The sequence below is a fragment of the Botryllus schlosseri genome, chromosome 6, assembly GCF_051294905.1.
Source record: "Botryllus schlosseri isolate E-star chromosome 6, Bs_hap1, whole genome shotgun sequence".
NCBI lineage: Eukaryota > Metazoa > Chordata > Ascidiacea > Stolidobranchia > Styelidae > Botryllus > Botryllus schlosseri.
The window spans coordinates 1570531-1589532 of record NC_137241.1 but is presented as its reverse complement, the minus strand read 5'-3'; the positions used below and the strand labels follow the sequence as shown (position 1 = coordinate 1589532).

Sequence of the window (19002 nt, the reverse complement as noted above, 5' to 3'; positions counted from 1 at the left end):
TGTGTAGTTCATACATAAGTGCTCACTGCTTAATCAAGTTGTCACATTGCCATTGTAAATATGTTATTTCTGGAGTATTTGCAATAACAGGAAATAAGTAGGCCTACACAGCACGGCATCAGGCAGGTTTCACTCGTTGGAATGATTTACACTCGGAATTTGCTTCAGCAGAATAGATGCAGTCGTCCTTTAGAAGAAAATGTTGCTTTTATATATCCTAATTTGACAAATTTGGGAATGATCTCCACAAGTACCGGGAGATTGCTTTACTACGGCTACTATTTACATCTCTGTTCTGAATGACGACGAAAAAGTATTACGCTAGCGATAGGTGTCGCTGTAAACCACAACATCGATTGCATTCAGATGGAACTCTCCATGCCAGCTACGCTGTAAATTGCTATGATAGTAGGGTAATAGAAACAACTGACAATCGTAGATATAGCCACTATATTATATTATAAGGCTGTGGCTATCGGCCGGTCTCGCTGGTTACATTCGTTGTCACGGATAGGACTGATGAGTTGTAATATCAGTTTAGGATGTATAATATTGTTCGGGAAACTAGAAATATCAGCGCCGCATGCTAAGTTGACCAGTTGTTAATGGCGAACAAGGCGACCTGTAACAGCTTACATTAGGTTACCGTTACGCGTTACTGATTTTTCTGAGATTCGTAGTAAACAACCAACGCACCACTGTGACATCACAAGCAGCGTCTGGTTACGTAAGTACGGTACGTAGTGACATCACATGGAATAAATATCAATTTATACGCAATTAGATGGGAAAGAAAAGGACTAGATGTAATGATGAATGTTTCTGTAAAAAAAAACGACCTCAATCAAACATTATAACGCAGTGACCAGTAAATATTATTGGTGGCATGTCAGCGGATGAATACCACTTATTTTGAAATCGTTAGAGTGGCGTATCGTCGTCTGGCCATTATAGAGATTTGAGCAAAGGGTGGAGCGAAGCTTGTGCTTGAAGAAAGTGGACACGATCGTTGAAGATTCCTAGGAATGCTGATTGGGATACGCATCGTAAAAGGTACAGTACTGCATAGTATCCGTTACCTTGAATATCTACGACTGTGCACACCACCGGGATGACTTTGATTTCATGATTGAAATATTTCATTCGCCGCATTCTCTGTTCTATTTTGGGATGTTAGTCGACCTATATACTGACCTGTGACACCACATACTCTGCCGCGGAGTAGTTGAAACTTTTGGTATGTTTATGTCATTTTGGGCCTGAGGAACCTTTCGCTTCAATACATAAGATCAGTGGTTCTCAACCTGGGGAACGCGAGAAATTGACAAAGTCTGTATGAATTCTGACTAAACATGTGTTTCACAACCATTTTCAGAAGACGATTGTTGAAGATGAAACTTATTTCGTATTCAAGAAAGCACGCCAAATTCAAACTCCAGCAGTCGCGCTCAACTTCATTTAAGCAAATTTGTGATATTCTTTGAAGATTTAGAGGAATTCCCACGTGTAAGTCATTCATTACTTCATAGCTTTGGCAGTAGCCTAAAGCTCGTTGCGCTGGGTAGCTGTTGTTAATAGCTGGCGAACTGCACTGCGTAAGACAGACTTCGATGCAATATAGGTTGCTCGGTTTCGCCCTCAATTAAGCTACCCTATATCAACACAATTTAATTCAATTCAATTCCAAAACTGATCAAATTGGGCAAGGCAGTACAGAACGACGCCTTGTTCTCTGTAGACACTACCAGCATCAGGGTTAGTCTCAGTGCAACCTACCTTGAAACAAATTGATGTCCTGTCCAATGTTTTTTTGCTATTTTCAAACAAGTTTGGGGAAATTTGTCAAAAATGTTGAAGACTGGAATACGGATTCAATGGCGTAAGACATAAGATCAGGGATGGGCAACCTGCTGCCGAAGATGGGAATTTGTGCCGCCGCCAACATCTAATTCAATTAGTATGTGTTAGCATCCGTTGACATGCAAATTGAAATTACTAATTCACTCCCAATTTTTTTAGAGATTTTAATTATTCTTGAATTTTTTTTTGCGCTCCACGCAATTCAACATAACTTAATTTTTCGATTTTAATATAGTAGCGTCCTTCTAAATCTGACCAGGAATCAGAATCGTGTGCTCCTCAAGAAAGAATTTTTTTTATGGTACATTTGAGCGATTTCAATATATTTCCACTACCGATACGCTGGACATTGGACAATCCTGATCTGGGGTCAAGAAATAACAGCATGCAATAAAGTGCATGGTGATGTAGGTCATGAATATCTGCTATATCATGTAAAAGGCGGAGCCGTCACCACACAATGTATCAGTACCGGTAATACTTCAAAAATTGTTATATTTTTGTTACCCTCTTTGTCTTAGTAGTCTTTATAATGTCATGTCTAGGTAAGGAACTTTGCTTATTATAGCGACTTACGCATGAATTCTCTTTAGTGGAGCTGCAAGATACTAGCTACACAGAAGGAATGAGGACGAGAAAGAGAAACAATTGGAAGTTTGGCCGATGGTGGGAGACCACTCGTGTTACTGCATGTCTCCTAAAGAAGAATTAGACCTCCAGCCGCAATACTTTTCCATCGATAATCTTCTCATCGTGAATCATGAATGAATATACAGTTTGTTCCAATCTCGTTTTGGGGCTGTGAAGAAGCTTTTGCAATATTTTAGCATCAGGTCGTTTTGCGATAGGTATGGGATGTACGTGAATTTACAAGCTGGTATGTAATCCTGATTTACACAGACAGCATGTATGTAGGTTAGGGCTCTTCAAAAATGACTTTTTTTCTCAAATCGTACTGGCTACTTGATAAAATTGTTAGGTTACCTAATTTAAGCCTACACACAAAATTTGGTTCAATTCCAGTCAGTAACCGCATTGCTACAGGAGAAGAAAGTTTCTATTTATTATATAAAAATAAATAATAAAAAATTTGAAAATTTTCTGTTCACCGCATGAAAGTGTTAGGCTGTCTATAGAAACGATGTTCACCAAATTTGGTTCAATTCCAACCAGTGGAAGCGGAGTTATTGCCGTCGAAAAATTTGGATTTGAATAAAATAGTATTTACGGTGACCGATTCTTTGTTTATTTATTATAGTTGTGCTCACCGTAAATACTATTTTATTCAAATCCCAATTTTTCGACAGCAATAACTCCGCTTCCACTGGTTGGAATTGAACCAAATTTGGTGAGTATTGTTTCTATAGACAGCCTAACACTTTCATGCGGTGAACAGAAAATTTTCAAATTTTTTAATATTTATTTTTATATAATAAATAGAAACTTTCTTCTCCTGTAGCAATGCGGTTACTGACTGGAATTGAACCAAATTTTGTGTGTAGGCCTAAATTAGGTAACCTAACAATTTTATCAAGTAGCCAGTACGATTTGAGAAAAAAAGTCATTTTTGAAGAGCCCTAATGTAGGTAGGCGGTAAAATTACAGTCTGAGTGGCAAATATACAGGATAAAATGTAGATTGGATATACCGGAGGTGACTGTAACATTACAGTCTGGCGTGTAAAGTGAGATTACCGGACGAATGTAAGTTCAATTTACATTGACTAACGGTAATGTTAAATTACCACGAAATGTCTGGCTACCGTGCTTCCAAACATTTCGCGGTAAATCGAGATTTTTATTTTTTACAGTGTACAAAAGAATGTATAATGCAACCTCCTTATCATCAAAAACTATTTCGCTTTCATAACCATAAAAATGATACACGCCTTCGTGACAATTCTGCTACTTGATTAATTCATAGAAATGACATTTCTACGCAAATATTCAGTGCGGCCTTGTTCAGTATTTGACAGGTCTCCATTCTGGAGAGAAAGTTTCGAAACGATGCTTCTCGCTGATGCGATAATTTTTTGTTGCAGGATTAAATATTTCCGGTGCTCGAAAAAAGCGACTCGTATCTTTCGAATCACTCCAATCAATACTTGATTCTAATTTGAATATTCGAGTCTTTTGCCCAGTTATGGTTACATTTAAAACAAAAAATAATTCAAAACAAACATGTTTAAAGCATGGCCCTGGTTTAAATCTTGTTTTATTGTTTGTTTGTTTTTTACTAGCCATCACGTCACGGATCTCCAATTGTGACACCTCAGTGGATTGACATAGGGAATTGATAATATAGGGTAAATATGGCTCCTTGACGAAAAAGGCTTCCGATCGTTGTCTGAAACAGATCAAAAGATATATTTTACCAGGGCTACATCGTTATGAAGCATTTTTACGGTCGGTGGTGTTCATCATCAGAACATCAATCTCATACCAATCATATATATCAGTGGTTCCCAAATCCCAACGTGGGCGATGTCATAGGGCGATTATCAGAAACAAATGAGGCAACTGCGGACAACAGGGGGAAAATGTTGGATTGTCCAAGTGAGATATATTTGATATACACGGCCTAATAATGCACGTGAAGACGGCTTATTCTGCATATGACGAGAAGCAAAGGTCAACTCAACGGAAAATATACGCGGAGACCAGTTTTCAGAGCACCTACCACCTCGGGAAAATGGCCTTTTTTAGTAAATTTATCAGCGATTAGAGTTAGGTGAGTAAATTTCCCGTTTATATGTCCTCTTTTTTGGATCCGTAAATATGGGGGTCGAAAATTCGTGTCGAGATTGATAAGGGGGCGATGAGTCGAAAAGGGTTAGGAAACACTGATCTATGTCTACGTGATAGAGCTGTTGAACCGACAACAATTTCGAGGGTTCCATATCGTATGCGACGACTATATCGGGTGCGAATCGTCCATAGGCTCATACTACAGTTATTTTCGAAAGTTTACATACCTATGGCATAATTATACAACTTCGGAAAGAAATAAATTTTGGTTTTTTAAACCGCATTTTTAAAAGCATTGTTTGTTTTATATGTAACAGTAGTGACAATGCATCTCTCACTACTAGACTAAAATCATTGCAATCCACATTCGACTCGAATTTTCGAGAACTCGAATTGCTATGCCCGGTTCTACTTATTAAAGGGTGTTGGAGGTTTACCTAGGCTCCTCCTCGCCACCTCATCCGCGTCAGCGGTGTCTTACAAAAAGCCTAGAGGTGGGCCGTGCTATAAGTCGGCAGTTACGGAAAAATACAAAGAATATCGGCCTGGTGTAAATGACCACAGTAGTCGACAAACACCATGAATACCCCAAAAAACAAACTTATTAAAGGCGCAGACATAGACAACATGAAATACAGTGTCGAATCGATTTAGGTAGAGTGAATTTCGCCATGAGTCTACCTGTAACAGGCGATCAATTCGTCATAAATAAGTAAGCACGCTTATTGCTTATGCCTATGGCCGAAGAAAAAATATCATAAGCCAAGCAGCCATTGAGAAGTGCTATCAATTCTGTCACGACCGAATGTTACGTAACCCCTTTCATTATGCTGAACAAAAGCTTTGTGGTTACGTGGGTATAGAAGGCGATGTCCTTACAAAAGGCCTTTCAGATTTTCAGGCCACTGTTTCGTTTTGTCTTGTTTAGATACGCAGACGCGTTTTAGTCAGTTACATCACCTGTTACAGTATATTCACGTGATGATCTTTATCATGGAGCTATCAAATTATAGGCTACTTGACTATTATATGAGTTGTCAGTATTCTGTATTCGCTTGAAACAGATTAGATATCTGTCTTTCATGGTACGTTGACTGCATCTATTCCGCGGCGGGTTTCCGTGTCGAATTTTATGTACAAAGGTGACGTTACGTAACCCACTCATAGAATCTCTGTGCATGATTGAGCATTTATTTCCGTGTTATAATGGCGGAACTGAATGACTACAGTACAGATGTGGCTGCGGACAAGCGCAGACAGTTCCAGTTTAAGATGGTTACAATCTTCGAATCCACGAAATGGAAAATATCAGGAATCGCTGCGTTCGTCGCTATGGTACGGATTTACGTTGATAGTTTGAAGAATAGGGTCGCTAAATTCAGTCTATATTTTCCAGAACATCTGCGCCTTGCTCGTGACTGTCTCACTCGCGGCGACTTTGTCAGCAATCGGCGGAAGGGAAACTCTAGCCACACACGCGCATTCATTAACGGTAAGGAAATGATTCCATTACTGTATTGGGCTCGAAAGTCACGTGACTTTTCAGCATAGCAACCACCGTCTGGGGCCAAGCGCGTTTCTGGTATCATCTTCTCTGCGGCAGTAATGCATTTGTATGTCGCAATTTCTGCTACTGCGCTGGTCTTTGCTGTCACATTATGTGTTTGTGTTACAGGCTTGATTTTTTTTCCTGCAGATAGATGACAATGTATAGTATTCAATTAACATGATGGAGTATAGAGCAGTTTAAGATAGCCTATTTCAAACAAGTAATTCCAAGGTTTAGTACTTTCATCTGGACCTACTAACTATTCATCGTATGGCTGCAGCATTATTATGCTTCAAGTGTATACTTATCGACACGGAGACAGTGATCAGTCAACATCGGAGATTATTAATATTGTAACATTGCCGTACCGTGTTAAATTTGATTTCAGATGGATTTGGTTAAGCTACTTTTACCATTTGCGAGTTCTTCAAAAATAATCCGAATCTGGTCAAAAGAAGTCAAAATGATTTAGACAACGACCATCCAATATCAGCAATGTATGGTGGTGATGGCAAAGAATTGGGAAATATTCAGTTCAGCCATGAGTATAATGAAAGTTTATGACGTAGAGGTTGGTAACTGCAAAATTACCTGAAAGATTGGGGAAGCGTTGGAATTGAGTTCGAATCCCACTTGACGCAAGTTGGTCGGAGGCTTATCTGGACTCCCCACTGCTTACCTAACTACATGAGCAGCGTCATGTAATCAAGCCCAGATGGCTAAGTAAAGCCGATGAGGCTCGAAAATCGGCACCACTGACGAGGACGTATGGAAGCAAGCAAGAGAAGAAAGAAAGAAAAAGCTTATCAAAAAGCAAAGAGACCCTTGAACTTTAAAGCATTTATGTTGTGGTGCAAACAGACGATCATCATCATCATCACTGGTTTATTAGCAATTTTATCAGTTCAATACACCACAAAATGCGATACAATGAAAAGACAGGAAGATGTCGAAGCGACTTGGAGTAGTCTATGGAATCAGACACCCATCTTGACCTAGGCGATGTAAAGAGGAGGCATGCACACCGAATGAAAATAAAGAAGATAGTATTTCCACCTTTTCAGAGTACTATGTAATATTGCATACTTGCCGGAGTGTTATATTTTTTAAAGTAGTTTTAGGACATGTTTGCGGCACTTTTGTAATATGTGTATATTGACTGATATCAAGTGTCCCTATTCTACCAAATCAAGATCATTAATAGACTTGAGCGTTTAGAAGAAAGACTTCATTTTGAAATGAGTTGGTGATACTATAGTACTTGCCCAGCATCGCAAGTACTTTGACAAGTGCAGGGCAGCTTGTGCATTGCATACTCAAAACTGGACCCGACGATTTCCTCGAGATTCTGAATAGAAGAACTACCTAATTCTGATATAACAATATTTCCACAACAATACTTTCTTAATCTTGCATAGTTGCATACTCTCGCTTGATTTTACAAAATTCTAAGAGTGCTGACGAAATCAATAACTGGCCAATAAATTCGACAAATTCACAACTTGAGAATGTATTTCCTTTGTACCAAGAATGAAACAAATAGAATGTAGGTATTGGTCACAGATTAGGTATTCCTGATTAATGTTGCCAACTTGCCATAAACGGATGCAGGTTTGACTTAAGCTATATACTGCTACTGTGGAGGTAGTCTTAAACTGACGACTCACTTAAACACACAGAGTTGGCTTGAAAATGGGCAGTCATAAGCAATACAATTGATAGGACTGTGTTGGTATATCGAAATTGACGAGAATAACAGCAAGCAGTGTAACGAGCACTCCACCGCAATCTGTAGTTATTGCGTTTCAGCATCGCGTCGACGTAAGTATCTTCCATTGACAAGCCAAGATCCTGAACGGCGTTTGTGTAAATTCACGGTGCTCTGGCCATGAGAACGACGGTAAGGGATACCAGTGTTGTTGGGTCCGTATGGTTACGAGGCTGGTCTCACAAATGACCTACTGGTGGCATTGATGTACCATATGTCGACAACAATGTCAGTTCCTTCCCAGCGTTTTGGGTGGATTTCTACAAGTTCAGGAAGTATATGTGGTCCCGACTTTTAAGGCCGGTAGCGTCTTGAAGTGTGTCGCTCCACCTCCCTACGGTGACGTCATTCCATAGACAGTTGAGCTGCATTTTCTCACAGTTCAAGGGGTAAATAGCGTGCGTGTGCTTCTCGTTCTTGCGATGATGGAGATGGTGTCTTCTGGAGAGCAGTTTTTGGCAGAGATACCAATTGCATCATACAAGATGCCGGGATCAGAGATGCCCCAGATATGGTTTACATATAGCACACAGTGCAACTTCACTAGCACAGCAATCAGGTACAGATTAGTGAGGCTACCATCAATGTTTGCATTGATTTGTTAAACATCTAAAAGTATCTATAAAGAGAATAAAATAGTTATGAATTACCCTCTGATTTTTGTTCAAGAAATTTGTGTAAATTTTGTATAGAGCAATGCAAAAGCTACTGAAAGTAGAAAATTTTTAATTTGGCTCAACTAGCCAAATTTGCTAAACATTTTTTGAAAACTCAACAATTTCATAGCATAGCCAGTAAAATTTAATAAAACTATTTTATTTTTTCGATAAATTCAATTTTTTTAAAAATCTGATAGCTTCACTTCTGCATGTTGGAATTGAGCCAAATCTATATAGTGTGCAACCTTTTTTCAAGCCACCTAACAATTTTGTTCATGAGCCAGTGAAATTTGGAAAAAAAGTTATTTTTGAACAACACTGATGTATAGAAACTTGACCAAAATTTAGAAAAACCTTGGCAACAGTGCCAGTACTAAATTATAGGAAGTAGTGTCATGAGTAACAGCAAGACCTGGTCTCCCATTAAAAGAATATTTACATTCCAGTTAAAATGATACCAAATTGTAAATCGCTACATCATCAAAAAAACCAAGTCGAAAGTACGGTACTCTTATCCTTGTCCGGCAATAGCAGTCTTCTCAGCACTATCCTTGAAACAATCAATAACTTCCTTCTGATTGGCATGGTTGAATATAAATTTAGCTGACCAAAATTCTTGATTATCTTTTTCGATAAATGGCACAGATATCTTAAAAGCTAACCGATGCCTGCAGTTGATGCATCTATTCTTAGGCCACTTTCACTACATAAACACTTTTAAAAAATCTAATAATTGTGGCTTATCTTAAATCATTTGCTATTGAAGCTGACTCGATTACGCTGTCTTGGGGCACACGAGATACCGGTATGATATTTGATACCACCAAACAAACAAGTCAACATAGTTCAAATGTTAATTATATTTATCAACATAGTTCAAATGTTAATTATATTTATCATTCTCACTAGCTTTATTAATTTCAGTCACTTTCCTGTCGATTTCTGGCAATTCAGAAGTCGATGGAAAGACTACTCCGAATTGTTTTCTCATCCATTATAACAAATTGGCACGTTATACCCTGGCATTTTGCGCGGCTGCAAAACAACATAATCCTACCTAGTTAGTATCTAAAAGTCCTGAAACTAGCTAATAAGTCATAGAAGATAACATAAAACCCAGAACTGTACTTCAAACAGCCTCACTGAGACAGAAAATACGATTTAAAAACAGACCAATATCGCAAATTAACACAGGCAGCGGCTATCTAAGATAGTTGTTTGGCCCCAGCGAACCAGAAGTCACGTGACTTTCGAGCCCAATGTTTGGATGAATTTCTGGGATCGGTGCCTTACAATTTATAGAGAAAAACCTATTTAATAATGATGTGGCGTGACGGATCTGCTAGCCTAATAATGTTCTAGTTCTTGTCAAACTTGGACAACTAGATCCCCCCAAGTCTAATTAGACTAATTAAAGTGAACTGCCGGTTATCTACAGTAATTCTAATCATCTAATTTTTGATATGTTTCTATTCTCTCATTTTAATTCGAATCCAAGTTCTGGTTGTCCTGACAATACTACGGCAGAACTATATAGTGCGAAACGAGCCAAACTTGGTGTACATACGTTTGCTATCCTCATTCTGATGAGAATGAAATCTGATTTTATTTGAACTGAACTTGGTTTTTGTTGCATTTCGTCTGCAAATTCAGTAATTCCAATTCTAATATAATTTGGTAAATATTGAGTTATAACTCTAATTCAAATTTAATTTCGAAAAATATGTGTGGCTATTATTCTAAATATAATCTAACTCGAAAAAACTGAGAATTTTCTAGCTGTCCAGCACCGGTTCTTGTAACCAGATTGGTTTCATTTTTCAATGTGTGAAATATCTTCGATCACAAAAGTCGCTGTAAATCAATGAAAATCAATCGATACATAGCCTAATTCGTTGATCTGAATTTCAACACAATATTTTAACACAATGAAAAGATAGTAAGTGTCAATACAAGTGAACTGCAATAAATCCAGCGTCTGAGAACTCGTATCAATGCTGAACCATGCGGTTGTGTGCATCACATGCCAAATTCAGTCGGCTGTATAAAAACTGAATAGATAAGGTGATGTAAGTACTATGACACAATATTTTGAAAATATCTTTTTCAGTACATTCAGTACTGGGTGCTTGGGATCGCAGGCATAGCGTTTATTGTCGATGCTGTTGCATTGGTATCGTCGATGGTCAAAAACCGCACATTTCGGATCATAGTAAGATCATTGACAAGGACATACTTACGTTCTGGTGCTTACCATTCAATATTACTTAACAGGTGCTGGCATTTCTCTCGACAACCATCATTTTGACCATCAGTCTCGCAGCGTGGGGTTCTGGTGGCGGAAATGCGAGGAAAGAATACTTTCAAACTACATGGAATAGAATGGATAGGAGCACGAAGCATCTTTTCCAAAGTTATGTAAGTGTTACGAGTAATGGTATCAGCTTACTCGAACATTGTCGTAACGAGCATTGTTGGATTGTTGCCGCCGACGCGAAGATGCGTCATTATATCGACCTTACCCAGCACCGTAACTGCCGCACGCCAAACCCCCCAATTGGGGGGGGCCGAGCTCGAAGGGGGCCCAAAATTATTTCGTGAATTAGCATAAATCATAGAGTATTTTTTTGAAAATTTATGTAATTTTTTCTAATTTTTTTTCGCGCTGCGCGCGAATTATAGTGGCCATTTATATTTATTATTGGGTATTGGGCCCTTACCGCGCCACGACCCACCAAGACATACAATCAAGTTTTAGGTCATATGACATGCGACTCCAAGAAGTGTGCCAGAACGATCGGCAGCGAGAAAACCTTGGCCGAAAAGGTCTATGCCCTTATGCTGACCGAAGACTTCGTTATATATACAAAATACATATAGGTTTAATTGTCCAGGCGCCTAAATGACTGGCGCCGAATGTTCCTGTCTTTGCAATCTGAACCTCACAAGACAAATACCATCCCACTGGGAAAAATTTTATGCCAGTGAAGAAATACCAATTTGAAATCGTGTGCATCTCTTAGTTTAGAAGCCTACGTTTGGGCGAATCTATATTTTTTGATATAGCAGACTGGAAGTCACGAAATAACATCATGTAACGAAGTCATATCAACGGGTCCGCCCGCCCGAAGATGTTTAGTTATTATTTACGGGCCTTCCCGTTTTCAATACACTTCACTCAGCTCTACCGGTAAATCTAATTACGTGAGTAGAGAGGACAATAAATTGATAGCATAATATATATGCAATCGCCGATCTGATTGACCGATTTTATCATAAATTATCGAAAATTTTCGCGCGTGGCGCTGCCTCACGATACAGTACAGATGATTTCGTGACAAACGCGAACAACGTGATGGAGGGGTCGTTTCATCACCCTATGGGAGCCCAAGACCCACGTTTTTGGGGGCCTGACGAGGTGCTGTGTTCGTTCCTACCAACGGGTATACGCCCGAAGATGTTTAATTATTATTGAGTGGTCCTACCTTTTCAAACACACCACACTCAGCTCTACCGGCAAATCTGATTACGTGAACAGAGAGAAGATAAAAATTGATAACAATATATATGTAATTCCCGATCATACTGACCGATTCATAGTCATGAATTCTAGAAATTTCCCGCGCTTCGCGCGCTTAGGCGACAAAAGCCGATTCACTAAACCAACTCCCAACGAATATGATAAATAGCGGTAAACAGGGTATCGCCGGAGGGGGGTCTATAACCCTATGGGGGGCCCAAGACCAAAGTTTTGGGGGGGCCTGACGAAGTGCTTTTACGGCCCTGACCTTACCTAATTCCTTCCTTCGCTTCAGTCTATAACAGTTATTGAGATAGTCAAATCTCCCAGTTACCAACAGGCAACAGGACACATCATCTTTCATAACAAGACTATTCTGTTGAGTCTTATTGCTTTGATGTTGATGCCTACGACTTGCCTGTAGGCTGTAGCAACAGGTCATGCTCGGTTCCTCTGAGCTTTTGTATTCATAAGATATAGAGCTATATATTACCGGTGAATTTGGCACTTGGCAGCACCTAATCCTAATCTAACCCTCAACCCCTTACCAAAATCGTATCCTAACGCTAAACTAACCCGATTACATCAATATAGGCCCTACTTATTGGCCTACGTACCTACTGAGTACCAAATTCACCCGCGGTGCCTTATATCTATAGGGCTGGGCAAAATGATTCGAGTACTCGAATCTTAAGTAACTTGAATGATTCGAGTCGAGTAGTAAAAGACGATTTTTTCGAGTACTGAATACGCTCCTCGCAACTGAAAGTTAATTTACTAGCGAGAATTATTGTTATATTACTATTTTCAACTGATGAAGCCTTGAAACCTTGATTGGCCGTGTCGCCGCATACGATACATAGTACAAAGGTTACTGGAAATAACAAATTCCCGAAGTCATGATCATCCCACAACATTTTCAAGAAGTGCATGAAGTAGGTATGGTCGAACAAATACCAAATTATCTTTAATGTGACGGATAACAGGCATTACGTTCTTTCTTTGTGGTGGCATAAAAGGTATATTTTGAACTTTGTATAGTTTTTTCGCGAAAACACAGCTTATTCTTCTGTAATCTGAAACGTATATTTGGCCGTTGCGCCTTTAGTTATGGGGTTTAACGTTTGTTCAAGTGTCATTTCAATTATATTGTACTATTCAAATGGAATTGCATAGAGCCAAGCAATGCAATGATGAAGTGCCCTTATAATCCTCATGATTTTATCTATACATTGACCTGAGAATGACGAAGCAGAAACCAGCTGTTGTCAGACGGTCACGCATCGTGATTTCGTCTGCCCATTCATACTCATCGAATCGATTCCGTTACGTTGTTACGGTGCGGACTACTGAACCACTACCGTAGCTCGCGAGTTTTGAATATACCCTAATAGCATAATGAATAGCCTATGCTTCATAAAACTGGACATGTAAGAGGCTAGAAGTGCCAACAATGTATTTTCTAAGTCTACTTAAAATAGAGTTACCATATATTCTCATTTAGGAGGATTCGTTCTCATTTTTTGGGAAATCGAAAATGTCCGCTTTTTTGAAATTCACCCTTCTTCATCGCTTTGAGAGCCAGGCTAATGGGTAGGCACAACTGGACGCTCGGTCGGGTAATTCGGAAGTACGGCTGGAAAAAAGACCTTTTTTTAGTCAACACAGCTTAACTTCCCGCAAAGGTTCTAGTCCGGAGTCCAGCTTTAGTAGTTTGTAAAAAGTGCCCTCCTTTCCGGGTACTAAAATATGGTAACCCTACTTAAAATAATATAATCATATTTATGGGAAGTTTGTTTCAACTTGAAAGTTTTTCATCGCGCTTTGTACTATCACATGAAAAATCTTGCGATCTATTCTAGTAATACAATAAAAATTTACTGAGAAAACCTTTCGGATTACAAGTGCCTTCATAAACGCCATTAATTAAAAAACTGTATGTCACAATCTGTAATTCAATCGACTGTATGGAATTAACCATATGAGCAATGAACATCCATCATATGAGATTAATAGATATATTATAGCTGCAAACCCGATCCATTAGTTAATTGGGAATGGCGAGACTTAAAAGCTCATTTTACAGTAGCCTGCTGCTTTCGCACGGTGCTAATAATAATTTAACCCAACTCTACCCGATAAACTATGGAAGTTAAGTCTAAGGAACTCCAATATCACAGCTGCGGGGCTGTCGGAATTTGCTTGAGCCTCTTTATATAATCACAGGTGTGCTTTGTAGCCTGCGAACGTTTGATTAGTTCTGCAGAATAAATTGCAAGCGATACGGGACGCTCCATGACTCAATATAATCATTTACACAGTTTCACGCAAAGGTATGCAGTTCGAATCTAACACCTAATTTATACCTAATCAAACTTTCAATCAATAACGACCATAATCTCGATTCAATGCTAGTAATCTAATGACACAGGCACTCGATGAAATAGTCCATTTCATACGGAAAAGCCCGACTAGAAGCACTTCCTCAATAATAACTAACAAGCGGTTCTATATTTCCATTCCCTCAATACGCACAATGTACAATACAATACACAAGGTACACGGGTTGGTAAGTTAGTAGCGAAGTACCTCTAGGCTACTTGTTTGGAGTACTCTAGTGTGTTTTGCCTACTCGGGGCATTTGATCAACTGGCAATGTTATGGACTTATATATTTTCACTTCACAGTTTTCAGACAATAGCACTTACTTTTTACACTTCGGATTTTGAAAAATATAACAATTTTAGGATAGTTTTCAGTCACTGTTATGGGTGAATTAGTTACTTTTCCTTCTCGTTGAGTAGCAACGCTGCGGGGGTCACGATGTCAAGTAATGAGCATATTAGGATGTCGAACGCTGGCACTGCCAAGGGAAGGAACTTTTGCCCCCTCTCATCAATTCTCGACTTGATTATTGTAATGTCTTCCATATAAACTATATCACAGTGGTTCCATGACTGCACACCATGTGTTTTCGGAACTTCAGTATATCGTTTAAGTACTTTTTGTCTTACAGTAGAAATATCAAGTTAAACAAAAATGTCTCCGATTTTGTTACGTAGTGTTATTTTTTCTATTTCAGTTCTCGTGTTGCGGATTCGAGAGCATTACCGAATATCAGACGACCATCTTACCATTAGACAAATCGTGCTACACCGATAACACGGTAACAAACGGAACTTGGCCCAATGGATGTTACGACCGCGTGACCAAAACATATCTCGAGGCTATCACCTTGGGCGGTTCGACGTTTGGAGAAGACAAGTCCAATCCCTTCTACGCCGGATTTGTTGCCGTATTCGTGATACTTACATTGATGCAGACCACCCTGTTAGTCCTGTTCGTTATATCATTCTATAACAGCCCGAATGGTATCGGGAGGGATATTCCAGAAATGACCATTCAGAACAACCACGCAATGTCACACGAACGTTCTCCAGGAACAACCCCGACTGATGACACAAAAACACGGGTTGACGACGTACCTAAGTATGCTGTGCCCGGGGAAGGAACAGAAGGGGAAAACGTGGGCAATAGAAATTGCGCGACTCGTGCAACTGACGCGGTCTCTAGCGCTTTTTCCAACGGATTTTACTGGATGGGACTTCGCGTAGGGACGCATCCGAAAATAACAATAGCGCTTTCACTGGTTGTTGTGGGTGAGTTGAACATAGTTCGTATTGAGGAGTTAATGTGAGTTAATAGCTGATGTTGTCAGTGAAGATGTAGCCTACTTATACTTATGCTTCTAGTGGATTATTCCTACTTGCACTACTTTCTCAAGTGATCATGTTTTTAGATTACTTTCACTTCGACAAAACTAGGCCGAGAGTACTTTTTACTTACTTAGCAGTCGCTACCTGTACTTCTGCTTGACTATAAATTTACGACGTCACTTCTACTTGTATTTCACTACCAACGATGACTCCTTTGGCCACTTCTGGCTTATTCTTAATATTGCTTTCCCAATATCCTTTGAAAAGCACCACAAGATTGCTATACCATAAAAGAATAGGAAGGTACCGAATCGACTTGGAGTAGCCTACTGTTCGAAATCAGACAGTTATCCGCGACTGAACGATATGAAGAAGATGCATGCACAATTGCACATATATCAGATCGTGGTCGCTTCATATCTCTAAACTATGATTTGATTGCCAATTCACTGCGGCCACTTCCATTACATACAGAAGTGGTCGTTTGCGGACTATAGATCCACTTGTAGGCCTACTCTGTACTCATATAGGTTTTACTGACTTGCACTTTACTCGAGTTAAATACAATCATACAATCATTGAGTTATATTTTTCATCTGAACAAGTCACACACAATGTATAGTGCGATAAAACACAATGCGATGTAACGAACAGATAGGAGGATGTCGAACGACACGCAGTTGCAATCCTTTTAATCTCATATCCACCTTGGCCTAGAGTGCCCGATATCACAGTTCTTTTTTCGATGTTGATGTTTTTGAAGCCGCGGCCCTTTCTACTAGTTCTTTCCATTCCTTGTGAGTGCTTTCTTTCGTCGGGTCTTTTTCTGGGCTTTTTTGTCGCTCGAGTGTCTGTGTTTTAGACTACGTCCACTTGTACTTAACAGTTTTTCAGACAAAGCTACTGATTCTAGGACTTTTGATTTTGCAAAGTTGAAATTAATTGTTCACGTCAATTATCAGCAAAATAGCCACTGTATCATAGTAACTTGATATGTTCACGAAAATTACACCCAACTGTTTTTATTGTCATTCGTTTGCATTTGAATAATATATTCATATTGAAATAAATAAAAAAAATTCGGATGACTATTGTCATGAATATACGTTAGAACTAGAAGAGACTTTAAAATAACTTGTTTATCGACAGTCGATACTCATCGAGAACAGATGTCTCTCTCAGCTCAATGAACTGATACGATTGTTGACTTACGAAGTTCTTTTTTAATCCCTACTATAGTGGCTCATGATTGCCCCTGACGAGTATCGTCCGATTATATGTAGAATGTCATTTAAAACAAATGGTTGTTTAGAACCCTTTGCTCAAAACATGTATAGTTATACCATAATTGTGTAAATACTTTCCTAAAATATGCTGTATGAGCCTATGGACAATGATTACCACCCGACATAGCCGACGTATACGATATGGGATGGTTGGAACCCTCGAAATAGTCGGTTCAACAGCCATAGTAAGTAGACTTAGATCATTGGTACGAAATGGATGCTCTGATGATGATGACCGCCGGCCGTAAAAATGCTGCAAGACGATGTAGTCCTGGTTAAAGATATTTTGGTCCGTATATGACAGGGGTTGGATGCATATTTCGTCAAAGGAGCTGTGTTTACCCTATATTTTCAATTGCCAATATCAATCCACTATGACGTCCCAATGCATGACGTCGTGGCTTAGAAAATAACAAAACAAAAAAATATTAAAACCATGTTTTAAAACAGGGCTTTTTTTCAACATGTTTGTTTTAAATTGATTTTTTAACACAACCTTAATTATATGTGTTTATTTCAATATCAATAATTTATTCCATTGCGTATTGAAGTTTTGTTTTGTGTAATTTAATTTTTTTGCGTTCGTTGCGATGATGCACCCTGTATAACCCCAAAGTAGTCACATCCGAATAACTGCTAACAGTAGGCTGTCCCGAAACTAAATCTACTTCTTTGTAACTACGTTTCTAGTTGAGTGATTTTCATATCTTCATTTGCAACTACAATTTGAAAGTAGTTCGGACCGCTCTGGCATCTATTTTAAACCGCTTCGACCTGGCAGCTGCGCTTTAGAAAATACGGGATGAATCTCATTTCCCATTGTTACCTTGCAAATACGTCCATAATACTCGGCGCCTCTATGAATACTGTAGCAGCAGTAAGCCTAACAACAATGCTATGTAAAGCCGTCATCCTGCGATGTGCCGACTAACATGTTGATTTTTTGCAGTTTGTCTAACAATGGGTATCGTCATACGCTACGAACCTCCTGCGGGATCTGCTGGATTCTTAGATGAAGATAACCAAATTGTAATGGAAACCGGGTTACGGAGATCAGTTTTCTATATTGTTGAGAGAGACCAATTCATTTTGATCGTGGACGAATCGAACGTCATTTCCAGCGCTAGTTTCAACGTGGCACGGGAAATCGACACAAAGTATGCAAAATATATTTCTATTACTCTTCTGTTATGGTGAACTCATGCCTCCTATAGAATATGGGTCTCGCGTTAGCAACATTCAGTGTGAGATTATATATAGACTAGAGCCCAACCGACCCTCGGTTCGCCGATAATATCAAGTCGATATCGTGCTTTGAAGGAAATATCGTTTCCGGCCATTTAGTATAGTAAACAACATATTGATTCATTTCCTATAGCATAGAGCAGGGCCGGCCAATCCACGGCCCGCGGGCCACATGTGGCCCGCGAGGTAATTTCCGAAATTGGCAATATTATCAAAAATGGATTGCACAGATTGTGAACTTGCAAGGCCAATTTGATTAGTCTGGCCACAGCACTTGAGATGTGATGACTAAAATATCAGTTCCGACGCATTGGCATTTCCGTGAGCCTGTCACACTTTGGTAGATCTTCGTACACTACAATAAAGCAGAATAATTTGCGACAGATTTATCAAAAGTAAACGTTCTCTACACGCTTCGCGCAACATGTTGTCACTCGATTTCTTGCTTTTAATATTGTTACCTCTTTGCGAAAATGAAAGAACGCCTAATGTATCAGATTGAGTCTAACTATTCGCGATTACGAGACAAAGTGTCGTTCAACATATGCGACCTTACGTTTGCGTCCGTCGACTATGGAACCTATAAGCACAAAAAGATAGACGCATGTTGGTCGAAGCTTTCGAAATTGATATGTCCAGGCGCCGAATAGTC

The 19002-nt window shown here is 39.2% G+C and overlaps 1 protein-coding gene and 1 long non-coding RNA gene across 3 annotated transcripts in view; both read left to right on the top strand.

The window, feature by feature from the left end:
• Positions 1 to 528: 528 nt before the first annotated feature.
• On the top strand, positions 529 to 3671 carry LOC145440609 (uncharacterized). Of its 2 annotated transcripts, XR_013915579.1 has the most exons (5): positions 529 to 736; positions 926 to 1053; positions 1376 to 1506; positions 2454 to 2775; positions 3447 to 3671. It is a non-coding gene; the product is annotated as an uncharacterized LOC145440609 (long non-coding RNA). The 2 variants fall into 2 exon arrangements; XR_013915578.1 differs by lacking the exon at positions 529 to 736 and having other exon boundaries at positions 831 to 1053; positions 3447 to 3670.
• A 1937-nt stretch (positions 3672 to 5608) lies between these two features.
• The window catches only part of LOC145440580 (patched domain-containing protein 3-like), a 36087-nt gene continuing 22693 nt past the window's right edge, over positions 5609 to 19002 (top strand). The window contains exons 1-6 of the mRNA XM_080318227.1: positions 5609 to 5942; positions 6004 to 6099; positions 10694 to 10795; positions 10858 to 11001; positions 15186 to 15762; positions 18055 to 18262. Of these exons, the coding sequence (XP_080174353.1) occupies positions 5814 to 5942; positions 6004 to 6099; positions 10694 to 10795; positions 10858 to 11001; positions 15186 to 15762; positions 18055 to 18262 (1256 nt within the window). The 5' untranslated portion in view covers positions 5609 to 5813. The remainder of the gene's footprint in view (positions 5943 to 6003; positions 6100 to 10693; positions 10796 to 10857; positions 11002 to 15185; positions 15763 to 18054; positions 18263 to 19002) is intronic.